This window comes from Haematobia irritans, chromosome 1 (assembly GCF_050003625.1).
Source record: "Haematobia irritans isolate KBUSLIRL chromosome 1, ASM5000362v1, whole genome shotgun sequence".
Lineage (NCBI taxonomy): Eukaryota > Metazoa > Arthropoda > Insecta > Diptera > Muscidae > Haematobia > Haematobia irritans.
The window spans coordinates 251,676,874-251,701,575 of NC_134397.1; the positions used below are offsets into that span (position 1 = coordinate 251,676,874).

Here is a 24,702-nt window from a genome sequence, read left to right on the forward strand (position 1 = left end):
CTTATAATTTGTTCCATATAATTGAACCGACAAAAAGTTGGTGACCAATTTTCTGCACCAAATAAATGGGGATTTATTATTGACACATGCAGCCTATACCATGAAGTTGATTCTAAGGCAGTTGATGTTAGTCTAATGTGTGAAGGTATTAAGTTATAAATTCTCTTAGTTGTAAAGGAATAGCGGCACTTTTCTTTTGAAAGTGGTCGAGTTTAGAAATTCCCCATATGAAATGTCTATAAAATTTGAGAACATAGGAATTTTGCTGTTGGCAGTCCTTTGCAATGTAAATGGTAGGTACAGGAAATGATTTTTTTTCTGTGTCAAATAAAAGTAAATAAATTATAAAAATTTAAATTTCTAGCATGGACATATCGTGAACAGGATCAATGGCCTGAAGAATATCCCCAATGTGGAGGTGATCGCCAGTCTCCAATTGCTATCAATACTTTTGAGGTATAACAAGTAAATATGGACTTAAGATTGGACGGGTCGAACTTACATACCCAACACCATGTATCAAATACGAGTATAAGAGTTTCCTTTGCAAAATCTTCGTCGTAGTGAGCTACATGAAAATATATAGAATTTCAAGTGGATTTGATGACAGATAGTCTGTCAAGCAAACATATATACCAACATAGAAATCGGTTGAATTTACCCATGCCATACCATAAAATGGACCGATCCACTACAAAAACAAACTAAACAAGTAAGGAAAGTCTAAAGTCGGGCGGGGCCGACTATATTATACCCTGCACCACTCTGTAGATCTAAATTTTCGATACCAAATGTGTTGGGGGCTATATATAAAGGTTTGTCCCAAATACATACATTTAAATATCACTCGATCTGGACAGAATTTGATAGACTTCTACAAAATTTATAGACTCAAAATTTAAGTCTGCTAATGCACTAGGATGGAACACAATGTTAGTAAAAAACAAGTAAGGAAAGTCTAAAGTCGGGCGGGGCCGACTATATTATACCCTGCACCACTTTGTAGATCTAAATTTTCGTTACCATATCACATCCGTCAAATGTGTTGGGTTCTATATATAAAGGTTTGTCCCAACTACATACATTTAAATATCACTCGATCTGGACAGAACTTGATAGACTTCTACAAAATCTATAGACTCAAAATTTAAGTCGGATAATGCACTAGGGTGGAACACAATTTTAGTAAAAAAATATGGGAAACATTTAAATCTGAAGCAATCTTAAGGAAACTTCGCAAAAGTTTATTTATGATTTATCGCTCGATATATATGTATTAGAAGTTTAAGAAAATTAGAGTCATTTTTTCAACTATTCGACTAAGCAGTGGCGATTTTACAAGGAAAATGTTGGTATTTTGACCATTTTTGTCGAAATTAGAAGAACATATATATGGGAGCTATATCTAAATCTGAACCGATTTCAACCAAATTTGGCAGACATAGCTACAATGCTAATTCTACTCCATGTGTAAAATTTGAACTAAATCGGAGCAAAACATTGGCCTCTGTGGTCATATGAGTGTAAATCGGGCGAAAGCTATATATGGGAGCTATATATAAATCTGAACCGATTTCAATCAAATTTGGCACGCATAGCTAGAATGCTAAATCAACTCCCTGTGCAAAATTTCAACCAAATTGGGCCAAAACTCGGGCTTCTGGGGCCATATAAGTCCATATCGGGCGAAAAATATATATGGAAGCTATATCTAAATCTGAACCGATTTCAATCAAATTTGGCACACATGACTATACTACCAATTGTACTCCTTGTGCAAAATTTCAAGCTAATCGGGATAAAACTCTGGCTTCTGGGTCCATATAAGTGCATATCGGGCGAAAGATATATATGGGAGCTATATCTAAATCTGAATCGACTTCAACCAAATTTGGCATACATAGCTACAATGCTAAATCTACTCCCTGTGCAAAATTTCAACCAAATTGGGTCAAAACTCTAGCTTTTAGGACCATATTAGTCCATATCGGGCGAAAGATATATATGGGAGCTATATCTATTTCTGAACCGATTTCAATCAAATTTTGCACACTTGACTATACGACTAAGTGTTATGTTAATACAATATTTCAAGCAAATCGGTATAAAACTCTGGCTGCTGGGTCCATATTAGTGCATATCGGGCGAAAGATATATATGGGAGCTATATCTAAATCTGAACCGATTTCAATAAAATTTGCCACACTTGACTATAGTACTAATTGTTCTTCTTGTGCAAAATTTTAAGCAAATTAGGGTAAGACTCTGGCTTCTGGGGCCATATAAGTCCATATCGGGCGAAATATATATATGGGAGCTATATCTAAATCTGAACCGATTTCTTCCAAAATCAATAGGGATCTATTCTGAGCCAAAACACATACTTGTGCCAAATTTGAAGTCGATTGGACTAAAACTGCGACCTAGACTTTGATTACAAAAATGTGTTCACGGACAGACGGACAGACGGACATCGCTATATCGACTCAGGAACCCACCCTGAGCATTTTTGCCAAAGACACCATGTGTCTATCTCGTCTCCTTCTGGGTGTTGCAAACATATGCACTAACTTATAATACCCTGTTCCACAGTGTGAAGCAGGGTATAAATATGGGAAACATTTAAATCTGAAGTAATTTTAAGGAAACTTCGCAAAAGTTTGTTTATCGCTCGATATATATATATATATTAGAAGTTTAGGAAAATTAGAGTAATTTTTACAACTTTTCGACTAAGAAGTGGCGATTTTACAAGTAAAATATTGGAATTTTGACCATTTTTGTCGAAATCAGAAAAACATATATATGGGAGCTATATCTAAATCAGAACCGATTCCAACCAAATTTGGCACGCATAGCTACAATGCTAATTCTACTCCCTGTGCAAAATTTCAACAAAATCGGAGTTAAAAATTGGCCTCTGTGGTCATATGAGTGTAAATCTGGCGAAAGCTATATATGGGAGCTATATCTAAATCTGAACCGATTTCAACTAAATTTGGCACGCATAGCTACAATAATAATTCTACTCCCTGTGCAAAATTTCAACCAAATTGGAGTAAAACTCTGGCTTCTGGGACCGTATTAGTCCATATCGGGCGAAAGATATATATGGGAGCTATATCTAAATCTGAACCGATTTCAATAAAATTTTGCGCATTTGACTATACTACCAATTGTACTCCTAGTGCAAAATTTCAACCAAATTGGGGTAATACTCAGGCTTCTAGGGCCGTATAAGTGCATATCGGGCGAAAGATATATATGGGAGCTATATCTAAATCTGAACCGATTTCTTCCAAAATCAATAGGGTTCTATTTTGACCCAAAACACATATTTGTGCCAGATTCGATTGGGCTTAAATTACTACCTAATCCCTTGGTTACAAAAATGTGTTCACGGACAGACGGACAGACGGACATGGCTATATCGACTCAGGAGCCCACCCTAAGCATTTTTGTCAAAGACACCATGTGTCTATCTCGTCTCCTTCTGGGTGTTGCAAACATATGCACTAACTTATAATACCCTGTTCCAGTGTGGCGCATGGTATAAAAATGTATTCCTATAGAAAATTTTGTCAAAATTTTATTGCTATAGAAAATTTTGTCAAAATTTTATTGCTATAGAAAATTTTGTCAAAAATTTATTTCCATAGAAAATTTTGTCAACATTTTTTTCTATAACAAACTTTGTCAAAATTTTATTTATATTAAAAATTTTCTCAAAATTTTATTTCTATAGAAAATTTTGTTAAGATTTTACACCATTGCAAATTTTTTCAAAATCGTATAAATTTTATTTTTGTAGATAATTTTGTCAAAATATCATATATATAAAAAATGTGTCAAAACTTTATTCCTATAGAAAATTTTGTCAAATTTCATTTATATAGAAAATTTTGTCAAAATTCTATTTATAGAGAAAATTTTATCCAAATTCTATTTATAGAGAAAATTTTGTCAAAATTTTATTTCTATGGAATATTTTGTCAAAAATTTTATTTGTATACATTGACTAAACTACAAATGTAACTTAACCAACAGAGGAAAAGGTTTTAAGCTGAAATAAAAAAAAAACAACTACAATGCATAGAGAAAATTTTGTTTCTGTAGAAAATGTAGTTAAAAATTTTATTTCTATAGAAAATTTTATAAAAATTTTAATGGTAGAGCAAATTTGGTCAAAATTTTATTTCTGTAGAAAATTTTGTCAAAATTCCATTTCTGTAGAAAATTTTGACAAAATTTTATTTCTATAGAAAATTTTGTAAAAATTGTATTTCTATAGAAAATTTAGTCAAAATTTTATTTCTATAGAAAATTTTGTCAAAATGTTATTTCTATAGAAAATCAGACATAATTTTATATAGAAATAAAATTGTAACTAAATTTTCTATAGAAATAAAATTCTGACAAAATTTTCTGCATTTTGACAAAATTTTCTATAGAAATAAAGTTTCGACAAGATTTTCTATAGAAATACAATTTTGACAAAATTTTCTATAGAATTAAATTTTTGACAAAATATTTTCTATATTTCTATAAAATTTTGATAAAGTTGTATATATTAATTAAAATTTTGACAAAATTTTCTATAGAAATAATATTTGGACAAAATAAGATTTTGACAAAATTTTCTTTCCAAATAAAATTTTGACAAAATTTTCTATAGAAATAAAATTTTAACATACATTTTGAAAAAATTTTTATACAAATAAAATTTTGACAAATTTTTTTATATAAAATAAATTTTTGACAAAATGTTCTACAAAAAGAAAATTTTGACGAAATTTTCTAAAAAAGAAAAATTTGACAAAATTAAAAAAAAAATTTTTTGACAAAACTTATAGAAATAAAATTTTGACAAAATTTTCTGGAAATATAAAATTTGGACAATTTTTTTTTTTGAGACATAAAATTTGGACCAAATTTTCCATAGACATAAAATTTTGTCAAAATTTTATTTCTATAGAAAATTTTGTAAAAATTTCATTTGTATACAAAATTTTGTCAAAATTTTATTTCTATACAAAATGTTGTCAAAATTTTATTTCTATAAAATTTTGTCAACATTTTATTTCTATGGAAAATTTTGTCAACATTTTATTTCTGTAGAAAATTTTATCAAAATGTTATTCCTATTTTGTCTAAATTTTATTTCGTCAAAATTATATTTCTATAGAAAATTTGTCAAAATTTCATTTCTATAGAAAATTTTGTCAAAATTTTATTTCTAAAGGAAATTTTGTCACAATTTTATTTCTATACAAAATTTTGTCAAAATTTTGTTTATATATGGGATATTTTGTCAAAATTTTGTTTCTATACAACATTTGGTCCAAATTTTATTTCTATAGAACATTTTGTCAAAATTTTATTTAATATAGAAAATTTTGTCAACATTTTATTTAATATAGAAAATTTTGTCAAAATTTTATTTCTATAGAAAATTTGTTCAAAAATTAATTTTTATAGAAAATGCGATAAAACTTTTATTATTGTTAATTTTTTTAGCTTGGACCTCAACCATATCCACCCATCAAATATACGAACTACAAACAAGAATATAATGTCACTATAACCAATGCTGGTCACACAGCTCAGATTACAATACCCGATGATGCCGATGGAGCCAAACCTCAGATTTCGGGTGGACCACTGCCCACAAATGAGACCTATCAGTTCGTTAATCTGCATTTTCATTGGGGCGCCAATAACACTCTGGGTTCAGATCATGTTATTAATGGTTTACGTTATCCCATGGAAGTCCATGGAGTTCATTACAATACAAAATATAAAAGTCTCGAAGAAGCTCTGCAAAATGCGGATGGTGTTACTGTCCTCGCGGCCTTCTATGAAGTGACTCTCTCGCATAGATTAAAACCTTTGGATGATGTCGACAAGGCATTGCAGTTTATTAAAAACCCAAATACGTCTACAATGTTTTCGAACTTTAAATTATCCGGTATGTATGGTGGTATTGATACCACTGCTAAACGGACCTTCTATACCTATCCAGGATCATTAACAACACCAGAATGTTCGCAAGCTGTTACTTGGATCATATTTCCAAATTTTATTCCCGTAGCCTCAGATCAGTTGAAACCATTCCGCAAGCTATTGAATTTTGAAGGAAATGCTCTAGTTAACAATTTCCGCGAATTGCAGGATCAAAATGGACGTAAAGTGTACAACAATCGAGCTTGCCGCAGTATACCACTAGTTCGCCGCAGTATCTGAAGAGTTCGCCGTCACGACAAACGGTCGTCGCGCTATGTCCCCATATATATTTTGAAAACAAGAAAATTAACGATTCTTTCAGATTTTTTTTCAAATCTTGCATATAATTTGTGTTTAGCAAATATATAAAAATAAAATAATTATCCCAATTTGCATATTAAAATTTTATATTATACTTCTTTAAATTAATCAAAAACATTTCTTAGAAACAACAAATGGGATACAAAAGTAAAAAAATCGACTTTGTGCGGACTAATCGGAAATGGCAAATTTCACTAATCTAGTTTTAGTTTTGTCTGTTTGTAAATCAAGTCTAATTGATTAATCATAATACTGTTTAAGACGGATAAAAGATGACAAAATTTTCTATAGAAATAAAATGTTAACAAAATTTTCTATAGAATTAATTTTTTGACAAAACTTTTAATACAAATAAAAATTTGATAAAATTGTTTATATAAAATAAAATTTTCACAAAATTTTCTACCGACATAAAATTTTGACAACATTTTCTATAGAAATAAAATTTTGACAAAAATTTTCTGAAGAAATAAAATTTCTACAAAATTTTCTATAGAAATGAAATTTCTACTAAATTTTCTATAGAAATAATATTTTGACAAAATTTTCTTTCCAACTAAAATTTTGACTGTAGCATCTGCATTTATTTATAATTTATAATTATTTGCATTAGATTTGAATTATTATTAATTTTTGATAACATCAAATCAAATTATTTAATAATTATGTTTATGTTAATTAATGTGCATTTTGATTTTTTTGTTTATTTGAATTAATATGATTTGAACTGTAATTTGTTTGCTAGTGTAACTCGATATAGTTTCATTTCAAATGAGTGATTTTTGTTATAATTGTTCATGCTCTCTTACTCTCTCGTGTAACGTAAAGAATGTTATGAGTGATAAGTTGATATTGTCATAAACAACGCTCAATTATTAGAAAGAGAGTTGAGTGCTAAACTAGTTTATATAGGAAATTGATTTTGTTTAAACGATTTAGAACTCATAATTATTTTTGCATATGTCTAGTGATATTCTTTTTCTCTCATCAAATTGTATTTAAATTCATGTCACTTACAAAATTTTGTTATTCTGTATGTTGAAGCCGCTGAATAAACTTCAAACAAAGAAAAGCGCACGACTTGTTTTTCCTTTGGATAAATTAAAATTAAATTTATAAATTACAATTAAAGAGTGGACATTACAGGACTTCTTAGTCTGTTTTGACTCTCTTCAATAAAATAACAAAAATAAATTAAGACGTTTCTAGACTTTTAGTCTGTCACGTTAAATTTCAAGCAATAAAATACTAAATATTTTCTCTACGAAAAACCCCATTAGGATTCGTGGAACCCCACGACTCCTACATGACAACATTTTTTTATAGAAACAAAATTTTGACAAAATTTTCCATAGAAATAAGATTTTGTCAAAATTTTCTATAGAAATAAAATTTTAACAAAATTTTATATTAAAACAAGTAAGGAAAGTCTAAAGTCGGGCGGGGCCGACTATATAATACCCTGCACCACTTTGTAGATCTAAATGTTCGATACCATATCACATCCGTCAATTGTGTTGGGTGCTATATATAAAAGGTTTGTCCCAAATACATACATTTTAATATCTCTCGATCTGGACAGAATTTGATAGACTTCTATAAATTTTATAGACTTAAAATTTAAGTCGGCTAATGTACTAGGGTGAAACGCAATGTTAGTAAAAAAAACAAGTACATACGGCCGCAAGTTCGGCCAGGCCGAATCTTATGTACCCACCACCATGGATTGCGTAGAAACTTCTACGAAAGACTGTGATTTAGTCCATACATGGTATATATTAGACAAAAAAGTTATGTATAGTTAAGTCTACAAATAATTACGAATCGATATGGACTTTTTGTACGTAGAGAGCCAGAATTGAAATATGGGGGTGGCTTATATGGGGGCTATATACAATTATGAACTTGATATGGACCAATTTTTGTGTGATTGGGGATCGATTTATCTGAGGGCCATATATAACTATAGACCGATATGGACCTAGTTAGGCATGGTTGTTAACGACCATATACTAGCACAATGTACCAAATTTCAACTCACTCGGATGAAATTTGCTCCTCCAAGAGGTTCCAAAACCAAATCTCGGGATCGGTTTATATGGGGCTATGTACGATTATGGACTGATATGGACCACTTTTGGCATGGCTGTTAAATATAAACTATATATATATTTCAATATACTATATATACAATATATACTATATAAATATATTTCAAGCAGATCGGATGAATTTTGCTTCTCCAAAAGGCACCGGAGGTCAAATCTGGGGATCGGTTTATATGGGAGCTATATATAATTATGGACTGATAGGAACCAATTCCTGCATGGTTGTTGGATACCATATACTAACATCACGTACCAAATTTCAACCGAATGGCAAGAATTTTCCTCTTCCAAGGGGCTCTGGAGGTCATATCTGGGGATCGGTTTATATGGGGCCTATATATAATTATGGACCGATATCGACCAATTTTTGCATGGGAGTTTGAGGCCATATATTAACACCACGTACCAAATTTCAACTGAATCAGATGAATTTTGGTCTTCCAAGAGGTTCCGGAGGTCAAATCTGGTGATCGGTTTATATGGGGGCTATATATAATTATGAACCGATGTGGACCACTTTTGCATGGTAGTTATAGACCATATACTAACATCACGTACAAAATTTCAGCCGGATCGGATGAAATTTGCTTCTCTTAGCGGCCTCGCAAGCCAAATCGGGGGATCGGTTTATATGGGGGCTATATATAATTATGGACCGATGTCGACCAATTTTTGCATGGTTGTTAGAGACCATATATTGACACCATGTACCAAATTTCAGCCGGATCGGATGAAATTTGCTTCTCTTAGGGGCCTCGCAAGCCAAATCGGGGGATCGGTTTATATGGGGGCTATATATAATTATGGACCGATGTGGACCAATTTTTGCATGGTTGTTAGAAACCATATACTAACACCATGTACCAAATTTCAGCCGGATCGGATGAAATTTGCTTCTCTTAGAGGCCTCGCAAGCCAAATTTTGGGGTCCGTTTATATGGGGGCTATACGTAAAAGTGGACCGATATGGCCCATTTGCAATACCATCCGACCTACATCAATAACAACTACTTGTGCCAAGTTTCAAGTCGATAGCTTGTTTCGTTCGGAAGTTAGCGTGATTTCAACAGACGGACGGACGGACGGACATGCTCAGATCGACTCAGAATTTCACCACGACCCAGAATATATATACTTTATGGGGTCTTAGAGCAATATTTCGATGTGTTACAAACGGAATGACAAAGTTAATATACCCCCCATCCTATGGTGGTGGGTATAAAAATCTATGGAAATAAATTTTGACAAAATTTTCTACAGAACTAAAATTCTGACATTGTTTTCTATAGAAATAAAATTTTAGCAAAATTTTCTATAGAACTAAAAATCAGACATAGTTTTATATAGAAATAAAATTTTGACAAAATTTTCTATAGAAATTAAATTTTGACAAAATTTTCTATAGAATTAAATTTTTGACAAAATTTTTTATACAAATAAAAATTTTATAAAATTGTATATATTAATTAAAATGTTGACAAAATTTTTTATAGAAATACAATTTTGACAAAATTTTCTATAGAAATAAAATGTTGACAAAATTTTCTATAAAAACAAAATTTTAGCAAAATTTTCTATAGAACTAAAAATCAGACATAATTTTATATAGAAATAAAATTGTAGCAAAATTTTCTATAGAACTAAAAATCAGACATAGTTTTATATAGAAATAAAATTTTGACAAAATTTTCTATAGAAATAAAATTTTGACAAAATTTTCTATAGAAATAAAATTTTGACAAAATTTTCTATAGAATTAAATTTTTGACAAAATTTGTTATACAAATAAAAATTTTATAAAATTGTATATATTAATTAACATTTTGACAAAATTTTTTATAGAAATAAAATTTTGACAAAAATTTTCTATAGAATTAAATTTTTGACAAAATTTTTTGTACAAATAAAATTGTGATAAAATTGTGTATATTAATTAAAATTTTGACAAAATTTTCTATAGAAATAATATTTGGACAAAATAAGATTTTGACAACATTTTCTTTCCAAATAAAATTTTGACAAAATTTTCTATAGAAATAAAATTTTAACATATATTTTGAAAAAATTTACTAAAAAATTAAATTTTTGAACAATTTTTTTATACAAATAAAATTTTGACAAAATTTTTTTATAAAATAAAATTTTGACAAAATATTCTACAAAAAGAAATTTTTTACTAAATTTTCTAAAAAAAGAAAAATTTGACAAAATTGAAAACAAAAATTTTGACAAAACTTATAGAAAAAAAATTTTGGCAAAATTTTTTGTAGATATAAAATTTGGACAATTTTTTTTTTTTTTTGGAGACATAAAATTTGGACCAAATTTTCTATAGATTACCAATTTTAACATAAAATGTTGACAAAATTTTCCATAGAAATAGAATTTTGGTAAAATTTTGTATAGAAATGAAATGTTGACAAAATTTTCCACAAAAATAAAATTTTGGACAAAACTTTCCATAGAAAATAATTTTTTGACAAAATTGTCTATAGAAATAAAATTTGGACAAAATTTTCCATAGAAAACAAAAATTTGACAAAATTTTCCAAAGAAAAATTTTTTTTTACAAAATTGCCTACAGAAAATTTTGTATAGAAATAAAATGTTGCCAAAATTTTCTATAGAAATAAAATTTTGTTAAAATTTATGTTCCCGAGATTGTGCCGTATTAATATATAATATTTTTTATTTAATAAATTAATTTTTATTTAATTACATTTTGTTTTTTTGCTCTACCGTTTCTCTCAAATCTTTCGAACATAGACAGTAGTAAGCTCTCCCAAATCTTGCAAATTCCTAAAATTGTAATCCAAACGATGATTATGATCATCTAAAAGTGAACGAATTTCGGTGAGTTGGGAAGATGACACCCTTAAGGGTTTTGGGAAAATAAACCAATTCACATTATCCGAACAGGGAGGTGTTGTCAGAGATCCTCTATAGGTGTAATACAACTGATTCTCATTTTCTCTTATGTCATCAATAAAATCCCGTAGAGAGAAAATTGGAATTTCCATTTGAGACTTGAATTTCCTAATGTAAGGCAATGAAGTGACAATTGGATTAAGAGCTTCAAATTCTTGATAATAATCACGAGCATCTACAAAGCGACTAATAACCGAGAAGCCATCAGGCTGCCCAATAGCTTCCTCCATTGACTTGTATTTGCTATTGCGATGAACCATATGCAATTCCATGGAATTGGGATATCCATTGATTACATGTTCGGAACCTACTGTGTCATTGGGTCCCCAGTGAAAATGTAGACTTTGTAATTCATAACGATCGTAGGGATGAAATAATCCACCAATTATGGCAGGTCTATTATCCGCATCTGTGTGTAACACCAATTGAATGGAATGTCCATTGTTCGAAAGAGTGCCACCATAAGGATTATTATAATTTTGGAATATCAGGGGAAATAACTCCAATGCTATGGCCTTTTGATGTAAGAGAAGAAAAATACAAAATTGCATTTTAAAAAATTTATTTATAAGATTAAAAATTACACCCACCTCTTTTGTATTAATTGATATGGGTGATTGATTCTTCAAACCACAAGTCTGGAATTCTTGTTTCCATTCATCCTGATTGTGATAAGTCCAAGAGTTTGTCGACCTAAATGAAAATATTATGCAGGCCATATGAAGGATACTCCGAATAATTTCCATATTTTGGTTTCTCTTTTAAAAACAACCACCTTGAGTCAATTCACCAACTTAAATGCCTTTGTTTTTCCCATGAAAAACCTAGAATTTTTCCAATCGCAACCAATTACAAAGACTCACGAAAATATTTTTTTATCTATAGTTTGAAATGAAATAATTATTGTTCATTTTATTGAACAATAAAAACAAAAGCACTCAGAGGTAAATTAGAAGTTCACCACTGTGGTATGACAATGGACTGATTGGTCTAAATGAGGCTTAAATATCATGTTGCCACTATACCGAAATAAACTATAGAAAATTTTGTCCAAATTTTATTTCTAATTTTGTCCAAATTTTACTTCTATCGAAAATTTTGTGCCGAATTTATTTCTATAGAAAATTTTTGTCAATATTTTATTTCTATAGACAACATTGTAAAACTTTTATTTCTAAAGAAAACTTCGTCAAAATTTTATTTCTATAGACAACTTTGTAAATGTCTGTTTCTATAGAAAATTTTGTCAAAAAATTATTTCAATAGAAATTTATGTCCAAATTTTATTTCAATAGAAAATTTTGTCCAAATTTTATTTCTATAGAAAATATTGTCACAATGTTATTTCTATAGACAATTTTGTCAAAATTTTATTTTTTTAGACAACTTTGTAAAAATTTTATTTTGGTAGAAAATTTTGTCAAAAGTTTATTTCAATAGAAATTTTTGTCAAAGTTTTATTTTTATAGAAAATTTTACCAAAATTTAATTTTTATAGAAAATTTTGCCAAAATTTTAATTCTATAGAAAATTTTGTCAAAATTTTATTTCTACAGAAAATTTTGTCAAAATTTTATATCTTTAGAAAATGTTGTCAAAATTTTATTTCTATAGAAAATTTTGTCAAAATTTTATTTCTATAGAAAATTTTGTCAAAATTTTATTTCTATAGAAAATTTTGTCAAAATTTTATTTCTATGGAAAATTTTGTCAAAAGTTTATTTTTATGGAAAATTTTGTCAAAAGTTTATTTCTAAAGACAATGTTGTCAACATTTTATTTGAATAGACAATTTTGTAAAAATTTTATTTGTGTAGAAAATTTTGTCAAAATTTTATTTCTATAAAAAATTTTGCAAATTTTGTTTTCTATAAGAAATTTTTTAAAACTTTTATTTCTATAGAAGGTTTTGCCCAAATTTTATTTCTATAGAAAATTTTTTAAAAATTTTATTTTTATAGGAAATTTTGTAAAAATTTTATTTCTATAAAAAATGTTGTTAAAATTTTAATTCTATCGAAAATTTTGTCCAAATTTTATTTCAATAGAAAATTTTGTCCAAATTTTATTTCCATACACTACTTTGTAAAATTTTTTTTTCTATAGAAAATTTTGTCAAAATTTTATTTCTATAGAAAATTTTGTCAAAATTTTATTTCTATAGAAAATTTTGTCAAAATTTTATTTCTACCAAAAATGTTGTCCAAATTTTATTTCCAAAGAACTTTTTTTCTAAATTTTGTTTCAATAGAAAATTTTGTCAAAACTTTATTTTTGTAAAAAAGTTTGTAGAAATTTTATTTCTATTGAAAATTTTATCAAAAGATTATTTTTTGTGAAAAATAAATTTGTGAAAATTTTATTGCTACAGAAAATTTTGTAAACATTTTATTTCTATAGCCAACATTGTAAAAATTGTATTTCTATAACAAATGTAGTACAAATTTTATTTCAATAGAAATTTCTGTCCAAATTTAATTTATAGACAAAATTTTATTTCTATAGAAAATTTTGTTAAAATTTTATTTCGATAGAAAATTTCATGAAAAGTTTATTTCTATAAAAAATTTTGTCAAAATTTTGTTTTTATAGACAACTTTGTAAAAATTTTATTTCGGTAGAAAATGTTGTCAAAAGTTTATTTCAATAGAAATTTTTGTCAAAATTATATTTCTATAGAAAATTTTGTCAAAATTTTTTATTCCTATAGAAAATTTTGTCAAAATTTTATTTTTATAGAAAATTTTGACAAAATTTTATTTGTAAAGAAAATCTTGTCAACATTTTATTTCTATAGAAAATTTTGTCAAAGTTTTATTTCTATAGAAGGTTTTGTCAAAATTTTATTATCATAGAAAATTTTGTTCAGATTTTAGTTCTATAGAAAATCTTGTCAAAATTTTATTTCTATAGAAAATTTTGTCAAAATTTTATTTCTACAAAAAAATTTTATCAAAAGTTTATTTCAGTAGAAATTGTTGTCCAAATTTTATTTCAATAGAAAATTTTGTCCTAATTTTATTTCTAGAAAACTTTGACAGAATTTTATTTCTATAGAAAATTTTGTCAAAATTTTATATTTGTAGAAAAGTTTGTAAAAATTTTATTTCTATATAAAATTTTGTAAAAATTTTATTTTTATAAAAAATTTAGTCCAAATTTTATTTCAATAGATATTTCTGTCCAAATTTAATTTCGATAGAAAATTTTACGAAAAGTTCATTTCTATAGAAAATTTTGTAAAATTTTTATTTTTATAGACAACTTTGTAAAAATTTTATTTCGGTAGAAAATTTTGTAAAAAGTTTATTTCAATAGAAATTTTTGTCAAAATTTTATTTCTAAAGAAAATTTTGTCAAAATTTTATTTCTATAGAAAATTTTGTCAAAAGTTTATTTCAATAGAAATTTTTGTCAAAATTTTATTTCTATAGAAAATGTTGTCAACATTTTAGTTGTATAGATAATTTTGTAATAATTTCATTTGTATAGAAAATTTTGTCAAAATTTTATTTCTATAAACAATTTTGTCAAATTTTGTTTTCTATAGAAAATTTTTCAAATTTTTATTTCTATAGAAGGTTTTGTCCAAATTCTGTTTCTATAGAAAATTTTGTAAAAATTTTATTTTTATAGGAAATTTTGTAACAATTTTATTTCTATAAAAAAATTTGTCAAAATTTTAATTCTATAGAAAGTATTGTCCAAATTTTATTCCTATAGAAAATTTTGTCCAAATATTATTTCTATACACTACTTTGTAAAAATTTTATTTCTATAGAAAATTTTGTTAAAATTTTATTTCTATAGAAAATTTTGTCAATGTTTTTTCTTTAGAAAATTTTGTCAAAATGTTATTTCTATCGAACATTTTGTCAAAATTTTATTTCTATAGAAAAATTTGTGAACATTTTATTTCTACAAAAAATATTGTCCAAATTTTATTTCCAAAAACCTTTTTTTCTATATTTCAATAGAAAATTCTGTCAAAATTTATTTCAATAGAAAATTTTATCCAAATTTTATTTCTAGAAAACTTTGACAGAATCTTATTTCTATAGAAAATTTTGCCAAAATTTTGTTTCTGTAGAAAAGTTTGTAAAGAATTTTATTTCTATAGAAAATTTTGTCAAGAGATTATTTTTTTGTGGAAAATAAATTTGTAAAAATTTTATTTCAATAGAAAATTTTGTAAAAATTTTATTTCAATAGAAAATTTTGTAAAAATTTTATTTTTATAGCCTACTTTGTAAAAAAATTCTTTAGAAAATTTTGTCCAAATTTAATTTCTGGAAAACTTTGACAAAATTTTATTTCTATAGAAAATTTTGTCAAAATGTTATTTCTATAGACAATTTTGTCAAAATTTTATTTCTATAGACAACTTTGTAAAAATTTTATTTCTATAGAAAATTTTGTCAAAATTTTATTTTTATAGATAACTTTGTAAAAATTTTATTTCGGTAGAAATTTTTGTCAAAAATTATTTCAATAGAAACTTTTGTCCAAGTTTTATTTCTATAGAAAATTTTGTCAAAATTTTATTTCTATAGAAAATTGTGTCAAAATTTTATTTTTATAGAAAATTTTGCCAAAAGTTTATTCCAATAGAAATTTTTGTCCAAATTTCATTCTATAGAAAATTTTGTCAAAATTTTATTTCTATAGAAAATTGTGTCAAAATTTCATTTTTATAGAAAATTTTGCCAACATTTTATTTCCATAGAAAATTTTGCCAAAATTTTATTTCTATAGAAAATTTTGTCAATTTTTTTTCTATAGAAAATTTTTTAAACATTTTATTTGTATAGAAAATTTTGTCAAAATTTTATTTGCATAGAAAATTTTGTCAAAACTTTATTTGCATAAAAAATTTTGTCAACATTTTATTTCAATAGGAAATTTTGTAAAAATTTTATTTCTATAGAAAATTTTGACCAAATTTTATTTCTATAGAAGAATTAGTCAAAATTTTATTTCTATGGAAAATTTTGTCCAAATTTTATTTCTATAGAAAATTTTGTCCAAATTTTATTTCTATATTTTGTTTGTCAAAAAAAAATTGTATATGGAAAATTATGTCGAAATTGTATTTTTTTAGAACAGTTTGTCAAAATTTTATATTATAGAAAATTTGGTCCAAATTTTATTAGGAAAGTCTTTTTTTTTTGCAACAGATTTTTTTTAATATTTTAAACAGAAATGTTGTAAACTTCCCAAGCATTTGGCAATGTTGCCTAGGGGCCACTGAAGTTTATTTGATTTCAATATTTTTCCGAGTAGTGAAATCAATTAAGTAATAACCATGACAACGGCCCATTAAAGTCACACATTGCCATCTCAAATTATCCAATAGCTGGAGGAAGTTATAAATTGTTATCATTACATTACCATCATTTTTGGCAAACGAAGAAACAATTCCTAGCAATCAGTTTTGGAACATAGTTATCCTGAGGATGGTGCCAACCAGTTGATCACGCCCCAGAGGAATAAAACTACATTTCGAAGAAGTTCTATTATGGCAACAAACCAAGCAAAGACTGTGTGAAAATCAATTACTACAATTTTCTACCGAGAAGAATACGATGATGGTGATAGTGACGGAAAGTCCAGATGTTCCTCAAACTCAATAGCAACTTTGGAAATTTCATTTCACAAGAGGAAATGATAAAAATAAAATTAAATAAATGACTTTTGTCACTATAGTGATGGCACATGCTCAATGGTCATGGTTTGGTGATTCATGTGAAGGATTCATGTCCTTTTTGGAAAGGCGAAAGATCAAAAAAAAAAACCAACTCAACTACGAAAAGATGTAGGAAAAATTGTTCTTTCTCAAAAGTTCTCAACAGGAAATAGGTGCACACACATATGTATGTGTGAAGACAATGACAACATCTGGTCCAGCAATTTAACAAACGAAAATTCCATTAGGAATTCCTTATGCTGGTTATTTGTGTTTTTTTTTTTTTTTTTGAACAGAGATTAGAGCTTAACTACAATGGATTGTTTTACTAAAAATACAAAACAGCCAAGAGAAAAAAGATTATAAATGTTGAGGTAATTTCAAAAAGATAGAGATTATAATTGAATACGGAAACAAAAACTTACATACACAAAAAATGTGGGCCTAACATGAATTTAAATTTTGAAAAAATTTTCTATAGAAATTAAATTTTGACACAAATCTCTTTAAAAAAAAAATTTGACAATATTTTCTATAGAAATAAATTTTTTTCCAGAATTGAACGAATTTTATCCACACATAAATTTTTCAAAAAATCTTCTATAGAAATAATAGTTTGACAAAATTTTCTGTAGAAATAAAATTTTAACAACAATTTTCTATAGAAATAAAATTTTGACAAATTTTCTACAGAAATAAAATTTTCCAAAGGATTTCAATAGAAATAAAACTTTATTCTGATTATTAATTTTCTGCGGCTTGAGGTTATAGAAACAATTGATTATTGCTTGGATTTTATATTTATTTCCACTATTTCGGTTAGTGTCATAACCATGTTCTGCAATTTTGTATCTATAAAAATAAAATTTTTATACAATTTTTTATAGAAATACAATGCTGACAATTTTCTCTAGTAAAAATGTTGACAAAATATTCTATAGAAATAGAATGTTGACAAAATTTTCTATAGGAAAAAAATGTCGAAAAAATTTAATTAAAATTTTAACAATATTTTCTATAGAAATAAAATGTTGACAAAATTTTCCATAGAAATAAAATTTTGCCAAAATTTTCTATAAAAAAAAATGTTGTAAAAATTTTCTATGGAAAGCAATTTTTCAAAAGTTTTCTATAGAAATAAAATTTAAAAAAATTTTCTATAGAAATACAATTTTGACAAAATTTTCTATAGAAACAAAATGTTGACAAAATTTTCTATAGAAATAAAATTTGGTACATTTTTGGGTTTAGTGAATTGCCCGAACTTATTCGCATAACTGATTGATAGATTTGCTGCAAGTAGAGGATGCTGATGAGGAATGTGGTAATTCCAAAACGTGGTTCCATCCAAACATCTTGCAGTCTATAAGGCTTTGCCCAAATAAATTTGACAAGCATACTTTTCCTCTGTTGGTTAAGCTACTCTTGTAGTTTAGTCAACGCAATGGTCTTAAAGCTGAGATCAAAACAACAAATATGATTGAAGTATAAACTAACAATAAAAAACAAAAAAAAAAACATGTAAACATTTTCTATAGAAATAAAGTTTCGATGAAATTTTCTGTAGAAATGAAATTTGGACAAAATTGTCGATAGTAATAATTTTGACAAAGATGCCTATAGAAATACAATTTTGACAAAATTTTTGTTAGAAATAACAATTGATCCAGAAATAAATAAAATTTTCACAAAATTTTCTATAAAAATAAAATTTTGGAAAAAATTTTTATAGAAATAAAATTGTGACAAAATTTTCAACAGAAATAAAATGTTGACAATGTTGACAAAACTTCCTATAGATATAAAATTTTCACAAAATGTTCTATAAAAATAAAATTTTGGAAAATTTTTTTTTGGAAATAAAATTGTGACAAAATTTTCTAAACAAGTAAAATTTTGACAAATTTGTCTATGGAAATAAAATTTAGACAAAATATTCTGCAGAAATAAAATTTTGACAAAATTTTCTGCAGAAAAAAAATTTTGACAAAATTTTCTGCAGAAATAAAATTTTAACAAAATTTTCTATAGAAATAAAATTTTGACAAAATTTTCAAGAGAAATAAAATTTTGACAAAAAATTTTTAAAGAAACAAAATGATGACAAAATTTTCTATAAAAATAAAATTTTAGAAAATTTTGTACAGAAATATTTTTTTTTTTTTGGACAAAATTTTCTGTAGAAATAAAATTTTAACAAAATTTTCTATAGAAATAAAATTTTGACAAAAATGTCTATAGAAATAAAATTTGCACAAAATTTCCTATAAAAATAAAACTTTTACAACATTTTCTACAGAAATAAAATTTTGACAACATTTTCTACAGAAATAAAATTTGGACAACTAGACATCTGGATTATCTATAAAAATAAAATTTTGGAAAATTTTGTACAGAAATAAAATTTTGACAAAATTTCTAATAGAAATAAAATTTTAACAAAATTTTCTAGTAAACTAAAATTTTTACAAAATTTTCTATTGAAGCAAAATTTTGACAAATTTGTCGATGGCAATAAAATTTTGACAACATTTTCTGTAGAAATAAAATTTTTACAAAATTTTGTAATAAACATAAATAAAATTTTGACAAAATTGTTTTAGCAATAAAATTTTGCCAAAATTTTCTATAGAAATAAAATTTTGACAAATATAAAATAGAATTTTGAAAAAATTTTCTATAGAAATAAAATTGTGACAAAATTTTCTGTAGAAATAAAATTTTAACAAAATTTTGTAATAAATAGAAATAAAATTTTGACAAAATTGTTTTGGCAATAAAATTTTGCCAAAATTTTCTATAGAAATAATATTTTGACAAAATTAAAATAGAATTTTGGAAAAATTTTCTATAGAAATAAAATTGTGACAAAATTTTCTGTAGAAATAAAATTTTGACAAAATTTTCTATAGAAATAATATTTTGACAAAATTTTCTATAGAAATAAAATTTTGACAAAATTTTCTATAAAAATAAAATTCTGGAAAAATTTTCTACAGAAATAAAATTGTAACAAAATTATCAACAGAAATAAAATGTTGACAAAATTTTCTATAGATATAAAATTTTCACAAAATTTTCTATAAAAATAAAATTTTGGAAAAAAATTTTATAGAAATAAAATAAGATTTTGACAATATTTTCTAATGAAGTTAAATTTTGACAAATTTGTCTATGGAAATAAAATTTTGACAAAATTTTCTGCAGAAATAAAATTTTAACAAAATTTTCTATAGAAATAAAAATTTTGACAAAGTTGTCTATCGAAATAAAATTTTGACAAAATTTTCTATAGAAATAAAATTTTGACAAAATTTTCTGTAGAAATAAAATTTTGACAAAATTTTCTATAGAAATAAAATGTTGACAAAATTTTCTATAGAAAAAAAATTATGACAAAATTTTTTTATAGAAATATGATTTTGACAAAATTTTTTTATAGAAATAGGATTTTTACTAAATGTTCTAGTAAACTAACATTTTTACAAAATTTTCTATTGAATCAAAATTTTGACAAATTTGTCTATGGAAATAAAATTTTGACAATATTTTCTGTAAAAATAAAGTTTTAACAAAATTTTCTAATAAATAGAAATACAATTTTTACGTTTTCTATAGAAATAAAATTTTGACAACATTTTTTTAGCAATAAAATTTTGACAAAATTTTGTATAGAAATAAAATTGTGGCAAAATTTTCTGTAGAAATAAAATTGTGACAAAATTTTCTACAGAAAGAAAATTTTGACAAAATTTTCAATAGAAATAACATTTTGACAAAATTTTCTGTAGAAATAAAATTTTTACAAAATATTCTATTGAAATAAAATTTTGACAAAAATTTCTATAGAAATAAAATTTGCACAAAATTTCCTATAGAAATAAAATTTGCACAAAATTTCCTATAGAAATAAAATTTTTACAACATTTTCTACAGAAATAAAATTTTGACAACATTTTCTACAGAAATAAAATTTTACAACTATACATCTGGATTCCTGTACGTGTTTTTAAGTTAGGTTAGCAATACTGCTATCACATTAAACCGAATCTATATGGAATTTAATGATAGAAATTTCTTTCGATAGCTAATTCTATTAGTTTCTTATTTAAGAATAAATTTAAAAATTATTTCACATTTTCCCAATTGAACTTCCCTATTTAGTTGTTGTTTTTTTTTTCTTCCATCAACCACCTTTGTTTCAATTCGCAAGTCCTCGGCACTAATCTATTAATTGAGTTAATTTATGTCAATGAATTATGAACAAAAGCTATTGCATATTTTGTTTCTTAATCTTAATCGCGATTATGTTAAATCCAATTTGTATGCATAGCTAACACAAAGTTAGAACAATAAATAGAAATTGTATAGTCCTGATGCCACCTACACCATTGTTCCCACTTAATCAAAAATAAAAGTTTTTACCACGAGTAGAACGAACTCAGTTTTCAAGTTTACGAATTGCAAACACATTTCAAATGTGTCATCAAAATAATTACATTTGTTCTTGGCTAATTATTTTCATAGACGTGAGACGTGATGATGAAGCTACAAAAACTTACGAGAACTTTAAATGGTTTTTGTGTATTTCCACAGTGAAAACATTAGGCGTGACGGAAATCATTTCATTTTATTTTTTTGAAAACAATTAAAGATGTTGGAATGATGGTTATATAGCTGCAGCACCACCATCGACATTACAGCATCACCATCACCATTCGGCAAAAGGAGGCCAAGGCAAGAGGCGTATGCCTCAATGGAAGTTCAAACTTAAATCCATACAAAAGAGGCCATGTAATGGAAAAGAAATGTAGTTGGAAACTTTTTCGTGTTTACTTGAATTCATTTCCCGTTGTCAAATGCTGACACAAATACATATCCACCTACTCTCACTCTCCCTCTCTCGTCGAAATATGTGAGACACAATGACGACGAAAAAACTTTGCCCGAAGTAAACAGCAGTGATGCTTACATTCTGTACAAAAGCATGACAACACATTTAAATCTTTTCGCCACCGCGATGGCGCTCAAGTGTATATTTATACTTTCAATGCATAATAAATACCAAATAAGTTTGGTTACATCTTAAAATTGGTTTTGATAGGAAGATAGTGGGATGGGGGGCCTTTTAAGACATCTAAAAGAACTCTGGAGAATAATCGGGGTTTCTCTTTTCTCAGCGTATGCCATATTCTCCATCATTGTACTACCATAGGTGGTGTGAAGATCTTTCTTATCAATAAGTGTTACCAGATTCCGTTTTCAGCACAATGATAAAGATTCCCAAATTCGAACGGTATATCACGTTATGTGTGAAACCATTTCAAGAGCTAACACTGCCCAGCAAAAAAATTTGGAAGTTCTTCTAAAGGCAGAACTTTAAAATCACTTCCAGAAGATGCACTCCCAATGATGTTCTTTATTTTAACTACCCAGGAAGTTCTTCTAATTAAATTTTTATAACTTGGTTTTTTCATACTTTTAATGGGTAATTTTAACTTTTTTTGTTTCAAATAAATAGGTTAAAAACAGCGTAAGAAATCATAAAATGGTACAAATCATTTAAATTTTGTCAAAAAAATGTTAAATCCAATCTGAAAAAATTTAAAATTTTTGGAAATATTTGAGGTCAAACGTTTTCGACAAGCATTAGAATCCATTCAAAATTATAAAAAATTATAAAAATTATTTATTTCACAAAATATCACAGAATTTTTTACTTTGCATCCAAAACACTGAATTCGGATCACACCTAAAGAAGTGCTGCAAATTCAGTGCAACGGCTGTTGAAATGGATGACTACCGTCCTATGACAAGCCCATGTTAAATGCATCGCTTCTGCGTCAATTTTGCACCACTTCCGGATCCAAAAAGAAAATTTTCAGTACTTTTTTGGTGACGCATTTTTTGCTGGGTGCTGTTTTAGTTTACCTTTTATTTCGATTATTTAATTTTAGTTTTAATTTTGGTTTTAATTTTAATTTTATTTTAAGTTATAAATTTCAATTTAATTTACGTTAAATTTTTATTTGTAATTTTAATATTTGCACAAGAATGCGGGGAAATCTCCAATACGACTCTTGCAGGTGTAGTCGGTTTTGAGAAGCTTAAGAGACGTCACATTTTGGGGACTCTCTTAGTTAAGTATTTACCGATTTTATTTCTTCGTTCAGTGAGATTGTCCCAAGTTTGAATGCAATACAAATACAAAAGTTAAACGACTCAATTATCTTACAAGAGTGAACCTTTTTATGGAAAATAGGAGAAAGCTAGAAAGAAGTATATGCTCTCCGTGGAGAATATTAAGCCAAGACTTTATTTTTAGTTTCCCAAATGAAATAATTTAATATTAATGCTTGTTTAAAATATTAATAATAATACATTAGTCAATTATTTAAATACTAAAACAACAAAATATGTACTAGCATTAGTGGCAGCGTTATCACAATGAATTTTTATTTTGGACCAACATTTTTCCAACAGTCAAAATTTTATTTATGTCAAAATTTTATTTTTATAGAAAATTTCTCTAAATTTTATTTCTATAAAAAATTTTCTCAAAATTTTATTTCTATAGAATACTTTGTCACAATTTTCTTTCTAAAGAAAATTTTATCAAAATTTTATTTTTATTGAAAAATTTTTCAAAATTTTATATCTACAGAAAATTTTGTCAAAATTTTATTTCTATAGGAAAATTTTGTCAAAATTTTACTTCTTTAGAAAATTTTGTTAACATTTTATTTTTATGGAAAATGTTGTCAACATTTTATTCCTATAGAAAATTTGGTCAACATTTTATTTCTATAGAAAATTTTGTCAAAATTTTATTTCTATAGAAAATTTTGTCAACATTCTATTTCTATCTATTTTTTTTTTCAAAAGTGTGTTTCTATAGAACATTTTGTCACAATTTTCTTTCTATAGAATATTTTGTCACAATTTTCTTTCTATAGAAAATTTTGTCAACATTTTATTTACATGGAAAAGTTTGTCAACATTTTATTTCTATGGAAAATGTTGTTAAAATTTTATTTCTCTAGAAAATGTTATCAAAATATTATTTCTATACAATATTTTGTCAACATTCTTTCGAATTTTTTTTCAAAATTTTATTTCTATAGAAATTTTTTTTCAAAATTTTATTTCTATAGAAAATTTTGTCAACATTTCATTTCTATACAAAATTTTGTCAAAATTTCATTTCTATACAAAATTTTGTCAAAATTTTATTTCTATACAAAATTTTGTCAAAGTTTTATTTCTATACAAAATTTTGTCAACATTTTATTTCTATAGGAAATCATTGCAAAATTTTATTTTTATAGAATTTAATGAACATTTTATTTCTATTGAAAATTTTGTCACAATGTTCTTTCTAAAGAAAATTTTGTTAAAATTTCATTTCTATGGAAAATTTTGTCAACATTTTATTTCTATGGAAAATTTTGTCAAAATTTTATTTCTATAGAAAATTTTGTCAACATTTTATTTCTATAGAAAATTTTGTCAAAATTTTATTTCTATACAAAATTTTGTCAAAATTTTATTTCTATAGAAAATTTTGTCAAAATTTTATTTCTATGGAAAATTTTGTCAAAATTTTATTTCTATAGAAAATTTTGTCAAAATTTTATTTCTATGGAAAATTTTGTC

The 24,702-nt window shown here is 25.8% G+C and overlaps 2 protein-coding genes across 2 annotated transcripts; one reads left to right on the plus strand and one right to left on the minus strand.

Moving 5' to 3' along the window:
- Nucleotides 1–211: 211 nt before the first annotated feature.
- On the plus strand, nucleotides 212–6,406 carry LOC142220233 (carbonic anhydrase 2-like). The gene is made up of 3 exons (XM_075289259.1): nucleotides 212–293; nucleotides 365–456; nucleotides 5,518–6,406. The coding sequence occupies exons 1-3, from the start codon at nucleotides 233–235 to the stop codon at nucleotides 6,241–6,243; spliced, it is 879 nt and encodes a 292-aa protein (XP_075145374.1). The 5' UTR covers nucleotides 212–232; the 3' UTR covers nucleotides 6,244–6,406.
- Nucleotides 6,407–11,093: 4,687 nt separating this feature from the next.
- Nucleotides 11,094–12,153, minus strand: LOC142219634 (carbonic anhydrase 7-like). The gene is made up of 2 exons (XM_075288529.1): nucleotides 11,951–12,153; nucleotides 11,094–11,875 (listed from the first exon to the last, which is right to left on the minus strand). The coding sequence occupies exons 1-2, from the start codon at nucleotides 12,104–12,106 to the stop codon at nucleotides 11,180–11,182; spliced, it is 852 nt and encodes a 283-aa protein (XP_075144644.1). The 5' UTR covers nucleotides 12,107–12,153; the 3' UTR covers nucleotides 11,094–11,179.
- Nucleotides 12,154–24,702: the final 12,549 nt, after the last annotated feature.

Coding starts and splice junctions, on each gene's coding strand:
- LOC142219634 (XM_075288529.1), bottom strand. CDS start 12,106: ATGGAAATTATTCGGAGTATCCTTCATATGGCCTGCATAATATTTTCA. Junction 11,876..11,950: donor TATCAATTAATACAAAAGAG/GTGGGTGTAATT, acceptor TTACATCAAAAG/GCCATAGCATTGGAGTTATT.
- LOC142220233 (XM_075289259.1), top strand. CDS start 233: ATGTCTATAAAATTTGAGAACATAGGAATTTTGCTGTTGGCAGTCCTT. Junction 294..364: donor AGTCCTTTGCAATGTAAATG/GTAGGTACAGGA, acceptor TTAAATTTCTAG/CATGGACATATCGTGAACAG. Junction 457..5,517: donor TTGCTATCAATACTTTTGAG/GTATAACAAGTA, acceptor TAATTTTTTTAG/CTTGGACCTCAACCATATCC.